This window comes from Schistocerca nitens, chromosome 4 (genome assembly GCF_023898315.1).
Source record: "Schistocerca nitens isolate TAMUIC-IGC-003100 chromosome 4, iqSchNite1.1, whole genome shotgun sequence".
Classification (NCBI taxonomy): Eukaryota; Metazoa; Arthropoda; class Insecta; order Orthoptera; family Acrididae; genus Schistocerca; species Schistocerca nitens.
Window position 1 is genome coordinate 552,555,634 of NC_064617.1, and position 15,395 is coordinate 552,571,028.

The 15,395-nt window shown below is 44.3% G+C and overlaps 1 protein-coding gene across 1 annotated transcript in view; it reads left to right on the forward strand.

Moving 5' to 3' along the window:
• The first annotated feature begins 3,952 nt into the window (after positions 1-3,952).
• LOC126253066 (para-nitrobenzyl esterase-like) overlaps positions 3,953-15,395 on the forward strand; it is an 81,270-nt gene continuing 69,827 nt past the window's right edge. Inside the window, exon 1 of the mRNA XM_049954152.1 lies at positions 3,953-4,063. Within this exon, the coding sequence (XP_049810109.1) occupies positions 4,001-4,063 (63 nt within the window). The 5' untranslated portion in view covers positions 3,953-4,000. The remainder of the gene's footprint in view (positions 4,064-15,395) is intronic.

Below are 15,395 nucleotides of genomic sequence, written 5' to 3' on the forward strand. Positions count from 1 at the left end.
TTTTCTTCGTCTTCTGCTTGCGACGTCGGCATGGATACCTGAACTATCGTTGTCGGTGTTGGTTTGCTGTCGATTCTAGTAAGAACAATCTTATCACTTAACTGTTCACAGTAACACATTCTCTGCCCTACCCTCCTATTCATAACGAATCCTTCTCCCGTTACATCATTTTCTGCTACTGTTGATATTACCCTACACTCATCTAACCAGAAATTCTTGTCCACTTCACTTCACTGACCCCTACTATATCTAGATAGAGCCATTGCATTTTCTTTTTCAGACTTTCTAGTTTCCCTACCACGTTCAGTCTTCTGAATTCCACGCCCCGACTCGTAGAACGTTGATTGTTGAATCTTTTTCTCGTGGCAAGCCTCCCCCCCCCCCTTACAATTGGCACTCCCCTCCCGGAGATTCGAATGGGGGACTATTCCGGAATCTTTTGTCAATGGAGAGATCATCATGACACCTCTTCAGTTACAGGCCACATGTCCTGTGAATACACGTTACGTGTCTTTAATGCAGTGGTTTCCATTGCCTTCTGCATCCTCATGCATCATTGCTGATTCTTCCGCCTTTAGGGGCAGTTTCCCACCTGTAGGACAAGAGAGTGCCTTGAACCTCTGTGCGCTTCTCCGCCTTCTTTGACAAGGCCGTTGGCAGAATGAGGAGTTACTTTTTATATGGGAAGTCTTCTGCCGCCAATGCTGATTATTAATCAAAATTTAAGGAGCGGCGAGATTCGAACCCGGGACCGAAGATGGTTTGATAATGAATCAAAGATGCTACCCCCTAGAACACGGGAGGATTAAATTCGGGCATTTGTGCTGGGTTGTCGTTTGTAAAGGAACAAACATGCGGGCTATTTGCAAATGCCGTACTTTTGATACTGCCCATCTCTTTTGATGAATGATGATACTGTCCATAAAAGATGTTCCAAGCATCACGACATCTACCTTACTTCACGTGTTGAAACACAAGTCGGCGATGTGACTGAAGTCGTGGTTCGACCAAAGTGTGTGGCCGCCTGTCGGGCCGATGAGCTGCTGAGCTCCACAGACGATAGGCTGGCGCAGCCGCCTGAAGAGTATGTATCTAACTACTGTCTTCCTGTACTACCAAAACAAGTGGCAGTCATGTATCCAATCACTACAAAAGAAGAAACACATGAATGTCCATGCGATGAGTGAAGAATGGAGAACCCACTACCACTCACCAAATATCACTGATGTTGGAGGGTGTATTCAAAACGAAAAAAAAAATGACGTCCCTTAAAACTACTCATTGTAGGAAATGTTACGCTTGCTTAAATCTGCTTAACATCGAACATTGTATGTGAATTAATCAACGATTCACTGAGTTTCAGTAGCTAAGATACAAAAGTTATTCGTACCTATATTGAAACACTAGGATCGATAGACTAATTACTAATGAAGTGAAACGTTCCCATCTTCCGTGCCTCCGACCTTCCGTAACGAGGCGCAGTGTGACACTGTTGGCTGCAGCCAGAATCCCCGTACTACCTGCTACGCTCAGCAGAAAAATTAAGGGACGATACAGCGCCGCAAATTTAAATGGAAACGCTTACTATCGGACTTGGAGTAATTGTCTGTTCTATTACAGTTTCAAATGAAGGTAAGTTAGGGTCACCAGTCTCGCCGCAACCCGCAAGATAGGGTTAAACTTCTCACCATTCCAACGCCAATAACCGAAAGGCCCTTTAGTAGTTCAACCATTTTCAGGAAGGTTCCAAGATCCGATTACCATGCTGGAATATGAACAGCGCCAACAGTTTATACCATCTCTTACTGCTCACTAGCAACACGCGCAGGTAGTTCAAAAAGTTTTGCACAGTAGTCTCTAATTTTTTTTTTCCCAGGAGGAGAATGAAATTTTTTGTTTGTAATAGCCACAACAACAAAATAGTAATACATTTCAATGTGAACAGGGAGAGAATTATAAACAACCATCACTCAGAAAACTACACGTAAACAAATGAAATTTATTGACATAAAATAACCCTAGCTTAGTGTGTCACTTCTATCCTACACTATGTACAGTTACTCAACAGGCTCACGCTGTGCTGTAAGGTAATTATTTTTACCATCCAGGGCTTTCAGCCAAGCAGAATCATGACCAGAATGTAGGCCTTTTCACTGGCCGTTTTGTGCTCCTGAAAATAAGGCTTTGGTATGCTGGTGCTTCCTGACCTTGATTTTTACGACCTTTTCTGCAGCAGACGACGGAAAACAACAGTCATCATGGGAAATCAAAAACCCTTTAAGGGAACCATGGAAACTCATTTATGAAGATTAGAGAATGAGCGACCCATTATTATCAGTTCGACAAAAAGTTCCTTACAATTGCAAGAGGAAACTGGCTGTGACGGCCACAAAAGCGCACAGGAGCGGCCAGGGAATAATGTGTAACACCAGTTGTCATAGTCAGTGTCTTCTGAGCTGGTTTTCACGTACTCTATATTGTCATATTAATGTCCCTCTAAAAATCCTGCAAAAATAACTTTCGTAGCGTGAACTGCTTCGAGACGTGCAGGAAGAGGCTGCCTAGGTTTCCTAGTTGAAGATCCACGGCGCGTACAGCCCGATCTAGGTGGCTCCAAAGATTTTCCATTGGTTTAAGAACGCGGAGTTTGGTGACCAAGTGAGCACGATATACTCATCTTGGTGCTTTTTAAAGCACTAACGTATAGGGCGGCCTGCATGAGACGTTGCACTGTCGTGCCATAGTGCCAACGAAAACCAAGTAGTATCAAGGGGTGTGCATGATCCAGAATAACAGAATGCGCACTTCTGTTTATCTATCGTACCGTCCATAATGACAGAATCACCCAGAGAATGCCACAAAAACATTCTCCAGGACATAACGGTCCCCCGTCCAACCTTAACCCTACTGAAGATAAATTCAGTGTTTTGCCTTCGACGTTTCACGCCGTACATGGCACGGCCATCGGTCCGGTAGAGCATAAAACGTGATGCAAATGAGAAAGTCACCTGTCCGCACTTATTGGACGTTCAGTTGCTGTGCTGGCATGCAAAGTGCAGCCTTTATCGCCGATTAACAGCAGTCGGCATGAGTGCGTGAACCGGCGCTTGCTTAGCAACGTTCGCTGAACGGTCGTTGAGGAGGCACTCTTGGTAGCTGCTTGTTTCATATTGGCGGTCAACAGTTGCACGCCTATTCGTCCGTACACATGTCCGCAGCTGTCTTTCACCACTGTCATTTATGGTCCGTGGTGCTTAATAGTTGCCTCGTCGCCGGTTTTGGATAGCGCTGTTTTGCCATGCACACGAATGGATTGCAGAGTCAGCCGCTTCTGAAATGATTCAATGGTTCGCCCTAAAACCAGTAATCATGCTCTTTGGGACATCAGAAAAATTGCTCCGTTTCCACGTAGCGATAACGACCGCCATGCTTCCCGCGTGTGCCCGACAAGTCCTCACTTGCTAGTGCTGCTACATGCCTTCTGTGAGTGTTTATTCCACGTTTAAGTCGAACATAGGCGATGTTCATAGCGGACAGTATAGCGTATGTTGATTTCATCGCCGTAAGAAACATTAGGGTTTAGCACCCAGTGACAACGACGTAGAGCCCAAGCGCGAGTTGGGCAAAGATGAGAAAGGAAATCGGCAGTACTCTTTTCAAAACATCCATACCGCCATTTCCCTTGAGAGGTTTGAGACAATCAAGAAAAATATTGATCTGTCTGTCTGGGCAGGTACTTAAACCGAACAGGAGATAAAAGTCTTAACCGCTGCGTCACCTCTCTAACAGCAATCTAATTTCATTTCCACGTAGTAAGACTCCTTAATCAGAGCACAGTAATCTGTTACATCTTCTGTGGCAACACACGGCAATTAAAGAAATCTTATCGGACACTTTGCTGATGTCCTTGGGTTACAAACCGACTTGTACTGATTCAATTCGGCGAGTAGCCTACTGTGATTGTATTGCTTTGCTTGGAACCTGCGCTACAGCCACCGCGATGCAATTTGATTGGTCACTAATCATAGCGTTGTTGCTGCTCGCTTTCGCCACAGTCATCCAGGTAATGGTTTTCTCTTACCCATATTCATTGTAGGTCATTGTGAAAAAAATCGAAGATCAAGAGCGAAATACGGCCATGATCATTTTCAAATCTTGAGTAGCACCTCCCTAATTTTAAATATCTTTTTTTTATGTAGTGAAAAGTCTACTGTATTTAATGATATGTGTTTGTTTTCACTTGGTCAATATTAAGAGCCAACTTATAATATGTTCAGTTCCTACAAGTACTTTTTCTGATAAATGAGCATCTCATTTACTTCAGACGAATCTATCAATAACCAGGAGGTTTGTTTGAACGACATTTTCAAATTAATAAATTATTACTTGAAGAGAAGAGAAAATGTCACAATAAACCTCTGGACAGCCTTTGAATCAACCATGGCTCTATGTATTGGTAAACTGGCACTTATTTGTACTGTGACCTCTATAAGGTATTCCATGATGTTTATGTTACTGAAGAGACTATTTTAAGATATCACAATGAGTTGCAACTAAAGACCTTTTGTGGCCGAATTATTACCGTATAAAACTTTAACAGATAAACTATAATAAAGGAATTGAAAATTGGCGGACTGATTATTTAATCAAAGCAGAGATTTAGTTTATTCTCTGCTCCTCGCTCCCAATAAGACACAAGTAGAAAGTACAAGGGCGTGCTCTAATGCTTCTTAAGTTTCACTCTAAAAACTCTTCGAACATTTTCAATAAAGTAAACGTCATTAATAGTCAACATCTTTATTCTTCATGTCTACATTTCTTTTTTGGTCATCAGTCTTCCGACTGGTGTGATGTGCCCCGCCATGAATTCCTCTCCTATGAAAACCTCTTCAACTCAGATTAGCACTTGCAACCTACGTCCTCAATTATTTGCTGGATGTATTCCAATCTCTATCTTCCTCTACAGTTTTTGCCCTCTACAGCCCCCGCTAATACCGTGGAAGTCAATCCCTCATGTCTTAACAAATGTCCTATCATCCTGTCCCTTTTCCTTATCAGTGTTTTCTTCATATTCCTTTCCTCCCCGATTCTATGCAGAAACGTCCCATTCCTTACTTTATCAGCCCACCTAGTTTCCAACATTTGTCTGTAGCATCACACCTCAAATGCTTCAATTCTGTTACTGTTTTCCCATAGTCCATGTTTCACTACCATACAACGCTGTACTCCAGACGTACATTCTAAGAAATTCCTTCCTCTAATTATGGCCTATGTTTGATGCTACTAGACTTCTTTTGGCCAGGAATGCCCTTTTGGCCCTTGCTAGTCGGCTTTTGATGTGCTCCTTGCTCCGTCCGTGATTGGTTATTTTACTGCCTAGGTGACCAACAATCCTGATGTTAAGTTTCTCGCTGTTCTCATTTCTTCTACTTCCCACTATCTTCGTCTTTCTTCGGTTTACTCTCAAGCCATATTCTGAACTCATTAGATTGTTTATTTCATTCAGTAGATCATGTGAATTATTATGGGTGGAGGTTATACTCAACAACCGAGCTAGGTTAATAATTGGCTCCTTTTACCGACCTCCTGACTCAGCAGCATTAGTGGCAAAACAACTGAGAGAAAATCTGGACTACATTTCACATAATTTTCCTCAGCATGTTACAGTCCTTGGTGGAGATTTCAATTTACCAGATAAAGACTGGGACACTCAGATGTTTAGGACGGGTCGTAGGGACAGAGCATCGAGTGACGTTATACTGAGTGCACTAACCGAAATTTACCTCGAGCAATTACACAGAGAACCGACTCGTGGAGTTAACATCTTGGACCTACTGATAACTACCAGACCCGAAATGTTCGACTCTGTAAGCGCAGAACAGGGAATCAGTGATCATAAGGCCGTTGCAGCATCCCTGAATATGGAAGTTAATAGGAATATAAAAAAAGGGAGGAAGGTTTATCTGTTTAGCAAGAGTAATAGAAGGCAGATTTCAGACTACCTAACAGATCAAAACGAAAATTTCTGTTCCGACACTGACAATGTTGAGTGTTTATGGAAAAAGTTCCAAGTCAATCGTAAAATGCGTTTTAGACAGGTACGTGCCGAGTAAAACTGTGAGGGACGGGAAAAACGCACCGTGGTTCAACATCAAAGTCAGGAAACTACTGCGAAAGCAAAGAGAACTTCACTGGCAATAAAAACGCAGCCAAAACCTCTCAGACAAACAGAAGCTAAACGATGTCAAAGATAGCGTAAGGAGGGCTATGCGTGAAGCGTTCAGTGAATTCGAAAGTAAAATTCTATGTACCGACTTGACAGAAAATCCTAGGAAGTTCTGGTCTTAGGTTACGTCAGTAAGTGGATCGAAACAGCATATCCAGACACTCTGGGACGATAATGGCTTTGAAACAGAGGCGACACGCGTAAAGCTGAAATACTAAACACCTTTTTCCAAAGCTGTTTCACAGAGGAAGACCGCACGGCAATTCCTTCTCTAAATCCTCGTACGAACTAAAAATGGCTGACATCGAAATAAGTGTCCAAGGAATAGAAAAGTAACTGGAATCACTCAACAGAGGAAAGTCCACTGGACCTGACGGGATACCAATTCGATTCTACACAGAGTACGCGAAAGAACTTGCCCCCCTTCTAACAGCCGTGTACCGCAAGTCTCTAGAGGAACGGAGGGTTCCAAATGATTGGAAAAGAGCACAGGTAGTCCCAGTCTTCAGGAAAGGTCGTCGAGCAGCTGCGCAAAACTATAGGGCTATATCTCTGACATCGATCTGTTGTAGAATTTTAGAACATATTTTTGCTCGCGTATCATGTCATTTCTGGAAACCCAGAATCTACTCTGTAGGAATCAACATGGATTCCGGAATCAGCGATCGTGTGAGACCCAACTCGCTTTATTTGCTCATGAGACCCAGAAAATATTATATTCAGGCTTCCAAATAGATGCCATTTTCCTTGACTTTCGGAAGGCGTTCGGTACAGTTTCCGCACTGTCGCCTGGTAAACAAAGTAAGAGCCTACGGAATATCAGACCAGCTGTGTGGCTGGATTGAGATCTTTTTAGCAAACACAGCATGTTGTTCTCAATGAAGAGACGTCTACAGATGTTAAATTAACCTCTGGCGTGCCACAGAAGAGTGTTATGGGACCACTGCTTTTCACAATATGTATAAATGACCTAGTAGATAGTGTCGGAAGTTCCATGCGGCTTTTCTCGGGTGATGATGTAGAATACAGAGAAAAATGCAGCGAAATGCAGGGCCGGCCGCGGTGGTCTCGCGGTTCTAGGCGCGCAGTCCGGAACCGTGCGACTGCTACGGTCGCAGGTTCGAATCCTGCCTCGGGCATGGATGTGTGTGATGTCCTTAGGTTAGTTAGGTTTAATTAGTTCTAAGTTCTAGGGGACTTATGACCACAGCAGTTGAGTCCCATAGTGCTCAGAGCCATTTGAACCATTTTTTTCGAAATGCAGGAAGATCTGCAGCCGATATGCACTTGGTGCAATGAGTGGCAACTGACCCTTAACATAGACAAATTTAATGTATTGCGAATACATAGAAAGAAGGATCTTTTATTGTATGATTATATGATGGCGGAAAAAACACTGGTAGCAGTTACTTCTGTAAAAGATCTGAGATTATGCGTACGGAAGGATTTGAAGTGGAACGGGAATGATCATATAAAATCAACTGTTGGTAAGGTTGATTGGGTGAGTCCTTAGAAAATGTAGTCCATCAACAAAGGAGGTGGCTTACAAAACATTGGTTCGACCTATACTTGATTATTGCTCATCAGTGTGGGATCCGTACCAGGTCGGGTTGACAAGAGATAGAGAACATCCAAAGAAGACCGGCGCGTTTTGTCATAGGATCATTTGGTAAGCGTGATAACGTTACGGAGATGTTTAGCAAACTCAAGTGGCAGACTCTGCAAGAGAGGCGCTCTGCATCGCGGTGTAGCTTGCTGTCCAGGTTTCGAGAGTGTGCGTTGCTGGGTGAGGTATCGAATATATTGCTTCCCCCTACTTATACCTCCCGAGGAGATCACGAATGTAAAATTAGAGAGATTCGAGCGCGCACGGATGCTTTCCGGCAGTCGTTCTTTCCGCGAACCATACGCGACTGGAACAGGAAAGGGAGGTAATGACAGTGGCACGTTAAGTGCCCTCCGCCACACACCGTTGGGTGGCTTGCGGAGTATAAACGTAGATGTAGATGTAGAATGCGAGAATGTGGGTCCCTGGACCTCGTCTTCCCGGCCTGTTGGCACCTGCTGATATAACTTACGTTTTAAATACACGTAGAGAAATCCGGTGGCTTCAAATCCGGCGACACAGAGGTCCAATCAATGCAGCTACCTCTGCTGATACACCGACCAGAGTAAACGGGCTCTAATATCTCCCGTACTTCAATCGCGTAACGCGCTAGGCAGCCGTCATGCTGAAACCACGTAGTTCTCGAATGTCCACAGCAACATCCTGCAGTAGTAATGGTAGTTCCTGTTCCAAAAACTTTCAATATTTGCTTCAATTCAACGTGCCGCCGATAAAATACCGACCAATTAGTTTGTTACTCATGATGCCTAACTATACCTCAACCGACAAAGCACGCTAACGATCAAGTTGCGCCAGCCTGTGTGGCCGTGCGGTTCTAGGCGCTTCAGTCTGGAACCGAGTGACCGCTACGGTCGCAGGTTCCGATCCTACCTCGGGCATGGATGTGCGTGATGTCGTTAGGTTAGTTAGGTTTAAGTACTTCTAAGTTCTAGGGGACTGATGACCACAGATGTTAAGTCCATAGTGCTCAGAGCCATTTGAACCATTTGATCAAGTTGCCGTAACCAGTGAGGACTGTCTATACTTGAGAAATGTATATTATACCGGTTAACACTAACAAGTTTTGTGAATGTAGACTCATCCGAAAATAGTACCTCGTTTGTATTTTTTGACGTGCCCATTCAGGAAACACTACCCGATTATGGAAGACGGCGGATGAAGTTCTAGATGTTGTGATACATGGTATGGATGATACTTATGGCGATGCAGTATTGTATCAGTACCATTACCTATGGGGATACCAGAATTGCGGTGTAAATGCCCGGCGCTTATCCGTGGGTTGCGGTGAACTATCTTTAGTAGAGCCATTTCATTAACTTCTCCTCTAACACTATTGCTTTTGGCGGTCCGTACGCAAGAACGAACACGAGCGAGATTTCTTTGCAAAACACTCGGCATACAGGCGCCGGCCGCGGTGGTCTAGCGGTTCTAGGCGTGCAGTCAGGAACCGCGCGACTGCTACGGTCGCAGGTTCGAATTCTGCCTCGGGCATGGATGTGTGTGATGTCCTTAGGTTAGTTAGGTTTAAGTAGTTCTAAGTTCTAGGGGACTGATGACCACAGTAGTTAAGTCCCATAGTGCTCAGAGCCATTTGAACCACTCGGTATACAAGGCAACAACAGCCACAACATTTCTGCTACGCCGGCCGCTGTGGGCGAGCGGTTTTAGACGCTTCAGTATGGAACTGCGCTGCTGCTACGGTCGTAGGTTCGAAGCCTGACTCGGGCATGGATGTGTGTGATGTCCTTAGGTTAGTTTTGGTTTAAGCAGTTCTATGTCTAGGGGACTGATGACCTCAGCTGTTAAGTCCCATAGTGCTTAGAGCCATTTGAACCATTTGAATTTCTCCTACATTCCCCGCATCATTGTACTTTTTTTATTCTCTGGTTGCAACATTCATCGTCTACTTGCCTTCTGCAAATGATAGCTAGGTGTGCTGTCAATAAACACTGCGCAACTACTGTATTTTTAGAGACGCTACCTCTCCTACGTCTATATCTACATCTACATCCATACTCTGCAAGCCACCTGACGGTGTGTGGCAGAGGGTACTTTGAGCACCTCTATTAGTCCTCCCTTCTATTCTAGTCTCGTATTGTTCACGGAAAGAAAGATTGTCGGTATGCCTCTGTGTGAGCTCTAATCTCTCTGGTTTTAACCTTGTCTCTTCGCGAGATATACGTAGGAGGGAGCAATATACTGCTTGACTCCTCGGTGAAGGTATGTTCTCGAAACTTCAAGAAAAGCCCGTACCGAGCTACTGAGCGTCTCTCCTGCACGATACGTGAACTCCAGTCGCAGTGTACTGCCTGTCATGATCGTCGTAGTTCGCTACACGGCCGCGGTGGCGCTTGCAGCGATCCTCTGTTCTATGTGGAGGAGGAATACAACGTTGCAACCGGGGTTTCGAATTACAAGTTATGGAATACTGGCCTGTTCCTATCCTCGCATGGTGGAGGTGAGGTCCCATGTGCCATTGGATATTCAAGGGCCTTGAGTAGCATGTCGGAAATGACTATTGTGTACCCGTTTCTATTCCTCCGAATACAGCGACATCTTTTGCGAACTGAAGAAAATGCTTCAGACAAAACGTATTCCAAATCTTGCCGTAGATCGTAATCTGCAATAAAAAACGGGGGTTTCCATTGAAGATTTCAAATTTGCTCCCCGCCACCCATGCACAGGGTGCAATGGTGTGTTAAGTGTGTATCGTTGGATGGCCACCTCCGAGACTGATAAATTGGAATCATAACTGTTTTCGATGCGATGTGTAGTTTTCGAGATATTCCAATGTCCTCATTTGAAAGTAACACCCGATATAAACTTAATGGTATTGAGATCTATTATACAAGAAACGTTAGAATCACATAGAGCATCGACATCAACTACCGACCTGAAGGATTTATTAAATGCAGGATGGTTTATAGATCGATAGTAAGTGACCACTTTAGTGCATGTATCCCAATCAAAATGTTTATGAGGTACTTTGTTGATTAGGAATGATAAACAGGAACTGTTTTTGGTTCGAAGGTCTATGGATAATATACATTAATAACAACTAACGTGAAGGAAAACGAAAATACACTCCTGGAAATTGAAATAAGAACACCGTGAATTCATTGTCCCAGGAAGGGGAAACTTTATTGACACATTCCTGGGGTAAGATACATCACATGATCACACTGACAGAACCACAGGCACATAGACACAGGCAACAGAGCATGCACAATGTCGGCACTAGTACAGTGTATATCCACCTTTCGCAGCAATGCAGGCTGCTATTCTCCCATGGAGACGATCGTAGAGATGCTGGATGTAGTCCTGTGGAACGGCTTTCCATGCCATTTCCACCTGGCGCCTCAGTTGGACCAGCGTTCGTGCTGCACGTGCAGACCGCGTGAGACGACGCTTCATCCAGTCCCAAACATGCTCAATGGGGGACAGATCCGGAGATCTTGCTGGCCTGGGCAGTTGACTTACACCTTCTAGAGCACGTTGGGTGGCACGGGATACATGCGGACGTGCATTGTCCTGTTGGAACAGCAAGTTCCCTTGCCGGTCTAGGAATGGTAGAACGATGGGTTCGATGACGGTTTGGATGTACCGTGCACTATTCAGTGTCCCCTCGACGATCACCAGTGGTGTACGGCCAGTGTAGGTGATCGCTCCCCACACCATGATGCCGGGTGTTGGCCCAGTGTGCCTCGGTCGTATGCAGTCCTGATTGTGGCGCTCACCTGCACGGCGCCAAACACGCATACGACCATCATTGGCACCAAGGCAGAAGCGACTCTCATCGCTGAAGACGACACGTCTCCATTCGTCCCTCCATTCACGCCTGTCGCGACACCACTGGAGGCGGGCTGCACGATGTTGGGGCGTGAGCGGAAGACGGCCTAACGGTGTGCGGGACCGTAGCCCAGCTTCATGGAGACGGTTGCGAATGATCCTCGCCGATACCCCAGGAGCAACAGTGTCCCTAATTTGCTGGGAAGTGGCGGTGCGGTCCCCTACGGCACTGCGTAGGATCCTACGGTCTTGGCGTGCATCCGTGCGTCGCTGCGGTCCGGTCCCAGGTCGACGGGCACGTGCACCTTCCGCCGACCACTGGCGACAACATCGATGTACTGTGGAGACCTCACGCCCCACGTGTTGAGCAATTCGGCGGTACGTCCACCCGGCCTCCCGCATGCCCACTATACGCCCTCGCTCAAAGTCCGTCAACTGCACATACGGTTCACGTCCACGCTGTCGCGGCATGCTACCAGTGTGAAAGACTGCGATGGAGCTCCGTATGCCACGGCAAACTGGCTGACTCTGACGGCGGCGGTGCACAAATGCTGCGCAGCTAGCGCCATTCGACGGCCAACACCGCGGTTCCTGGTGTGTCCGCTGTGCCGTGCGTGTGATCATTGCTTGTACAGCCCTCTCGCAGTGTCCGGAGCAAGTATGGTGGGTCTGACACACCGGTGTCAATGTGTTCTTTTTTCCATTTCCAGGAGTGTATTTTGCTGGGTGAATTATTGTGGAAAGTGTCTCACATATTTGTATTAGATGAAGAGCATCTGAAACTTTTACGTGTATTGTATGCAGATGCTCAGTTACCTGTAACCTTCCGTTCATAGGAACTTTACAAGCGTGAAAAAGTTAATCTGGCAATGTAAACCAAGCAATTCTATGGTGTACATAAATTCTGAGTTTTTTCCCATAAGTAACTTATAGCTTGACTCGAGCAATAACAATTTCAGTCTATTTTATGGCATGTACCCAAAGTTCTGCTCTTCTTAGTATTAAGGCGATGAATTTGGATGCATGCTCAGTCCACAGAAGTTTAAAGAATTATAGTCCATAGCGATGATAGACCGTTCAGTAGAAAAGAGGCAGTGAAAACTAGAACTGTAAATACAGATATTTAAATTGAATCATCAAAAAACGTCCCTCCACGCACCGGAGCATATGCATTATAGCTGCTTGACTGTCTCATAAACAACTCATATCTCAGACGAATCGTTTAGTGTATAGTATAAATGTAGATGTATTGCACACGCGTACGCTTTTTTACGAGAGTGCCTCTGAGTTGAAACACCATATTGGATGCGCAGCAGTTTCAAAATAAGTTTGGCCACTTTGTGTTTAAGGATGTTGCGTTCGTTGCATTATCTAACAATGGATGAGCTATGCTATTTCATGTCATGCTATTTTATAATCGTTGTTTCACCCATACCGTTTAGTGTAGAACAATTTGCTAGGAGCCAATGAGCCACTGTATGATTGACTCAATTTTGCCATGGGAAGGACTGGGATACTGAGCGAACTTCTCTTGAAAATAATATGACACCGCGCCGAAACTATCATCACACAGTCGAAAGGCCATGAAAATGTTTTGTAAGTGGGTGAAATCTTTAAAAGCGCATGAATCCGAAATCTCAAAGGGTAAAACTGTTCATCAACTGAAGACCCATTCAGCCTGCCGGCGTGGCCGAGCGGTTCTAGGCGCTACAGTCTGGAACCGCGCGACCGCTACGGTCGTAGGTTCGAATCCTGCCTCGGACGTGGATGTGTGTAATGTCCTTAGGTAAGTTAGGTTTCAGTAGTTGTAATTTCTAGGGGACTGATGACCTCAGATGTTATGTCCTATAGTGCTCAGAGGCTTTTGAACCATTTTTTGAAGACCGAGTCAAATGTTTGTGTATTTCAAATAATCCACAAATACTTTTACATTGGATTACGAATAAATGATATCGTATTTTAAGACTGTGCATTTACTTATTCAGCTCCCCTACACCTATTTTCACACGGAGGCAGTACTCGTTCTGCTGTGTAGATCTGCTCCATGAGCCATCATGGCCACCACAACCAATGCACAGACACCATGTCAGGATCAGGAAAAGGCATGCTTCATATGTGGTGCATCAGACATTAAAAAGTGATGCATGACACGTGCTAGCAGCTTTCCATCGCCATACTAGTGGCTCCACATAAAAAAGCATGATGTATTGGCGTAATATAACATATGATGAGTATGAATTGATTTCTCAATTCCGTTCACATGCTCAACCAAGTCATTGTGGTGAGATACTGTATGATTTTAACAAGACATCTGTTTGGTGCATAAACTACCAAATGACTGTAAGTAGTGAATAGTGTGAGATCATACGCATCAGTACTAAACGGAATCGGTTAAATTTCGCTTATAAATAACGCAAATATATAGGCTTTCAGTTCAACTAAATACCTACAATATATCGATTATCAACAACTTAAATTGGAAACGAGCTCATAGATAATTTTGTGGGGAAGGCGAACAAAAGAGTGTGTTTTATTGCCAGAATACCTGGAAGATGCAATGGATCTACTAAAGAAACTGCCTTCAACGCTTGCCCTCCCCGGCTAGAGCAGTGTTGTCTTTTATGGGATACTTACCAGAGGCCGCCAAAAACGTTCAAAGAAAGGACACTAGTCTTGTATTATTACGAAAGAGGTGAGAGAGTATTATGGATATGGTGTGAGGGCTGGGGTGGCAATCGTTAAAACTTGGGGGTTTTTCGTCGTGGGGAGAGTTTTTTACGAAATTTCAGTCATCAGCTTTATCCCCCGAAAACGAAATTATTTTGTTGACACCCATGTAGAAAGGGAGAAATCAGAGCTTAAAAGGGTATATTTACGTGTTCGTTTTTCCCGCCCGGTGTTTGAGAATAGACCGGTAGACAAAGAGTCTGAAGGTTGTTCGATGAACCCTCTGCAAACCACTGAAGTATGAATTATAGAGTAGTCATGTTTATGTAGATGTAACTGTAGAATTTATTAATTCCTATTCTATGGAAGGCGAGTGCCGACACGTGTGAATATTATCAAACCAGCAGTTTAATAAATAATGGTTGCAAAATATTGACACGAATAATTTATAAATGAATGGAAAAGTCAGTGGATTCTGACCACAGGAAAGGCCAGTTTGGGTTCCGGAGAAATACTGAAGCACGCGAAGCAATACTGATACTAGCAACTAGCTTAAAAGGTAGGTTAAAGAAAGGAAAACCAATATTTATAGCATTTGTACATTCAGGGAAAGCTTTTGATGCTGTTTTCTCGAATACTATTTTTTATAATCTGAAGGTGTCAGGGATAAAATAAAGTGAGTGAACAGTTGTCCACAACATATTCAGAAAGCTGGCTGCCGTTGTAAGAACCTAGGGACGTGAAAGGCTGTAGTGGTTGAGGAGGGAAAGACTAGGAGTTTTACGCTCTCTTCTATGGTATTCAGTCTGTCCACTGATTAGGAAGTAAAAGAAGCTAAGGAGAAATTTAACCAAGGAATTAAAGTTCATGAGGAAGAAATAAAAACTTTACGGATTCCCGACGACATTGCAATTCTGTGAGGTATGGCAAAGGACTAGGAAGAGCAGTTGAAGGGATGGGAAAGTGTTTTGAAAAATATTAATGGAACATAGTCGAGTTCAATCAGGAGACGATTTGGAAATTAGATTACGAAATGATGCACAAAAGGAAGTCTAGAATTCTGCTATTTCGCTAGCAAAATCACTG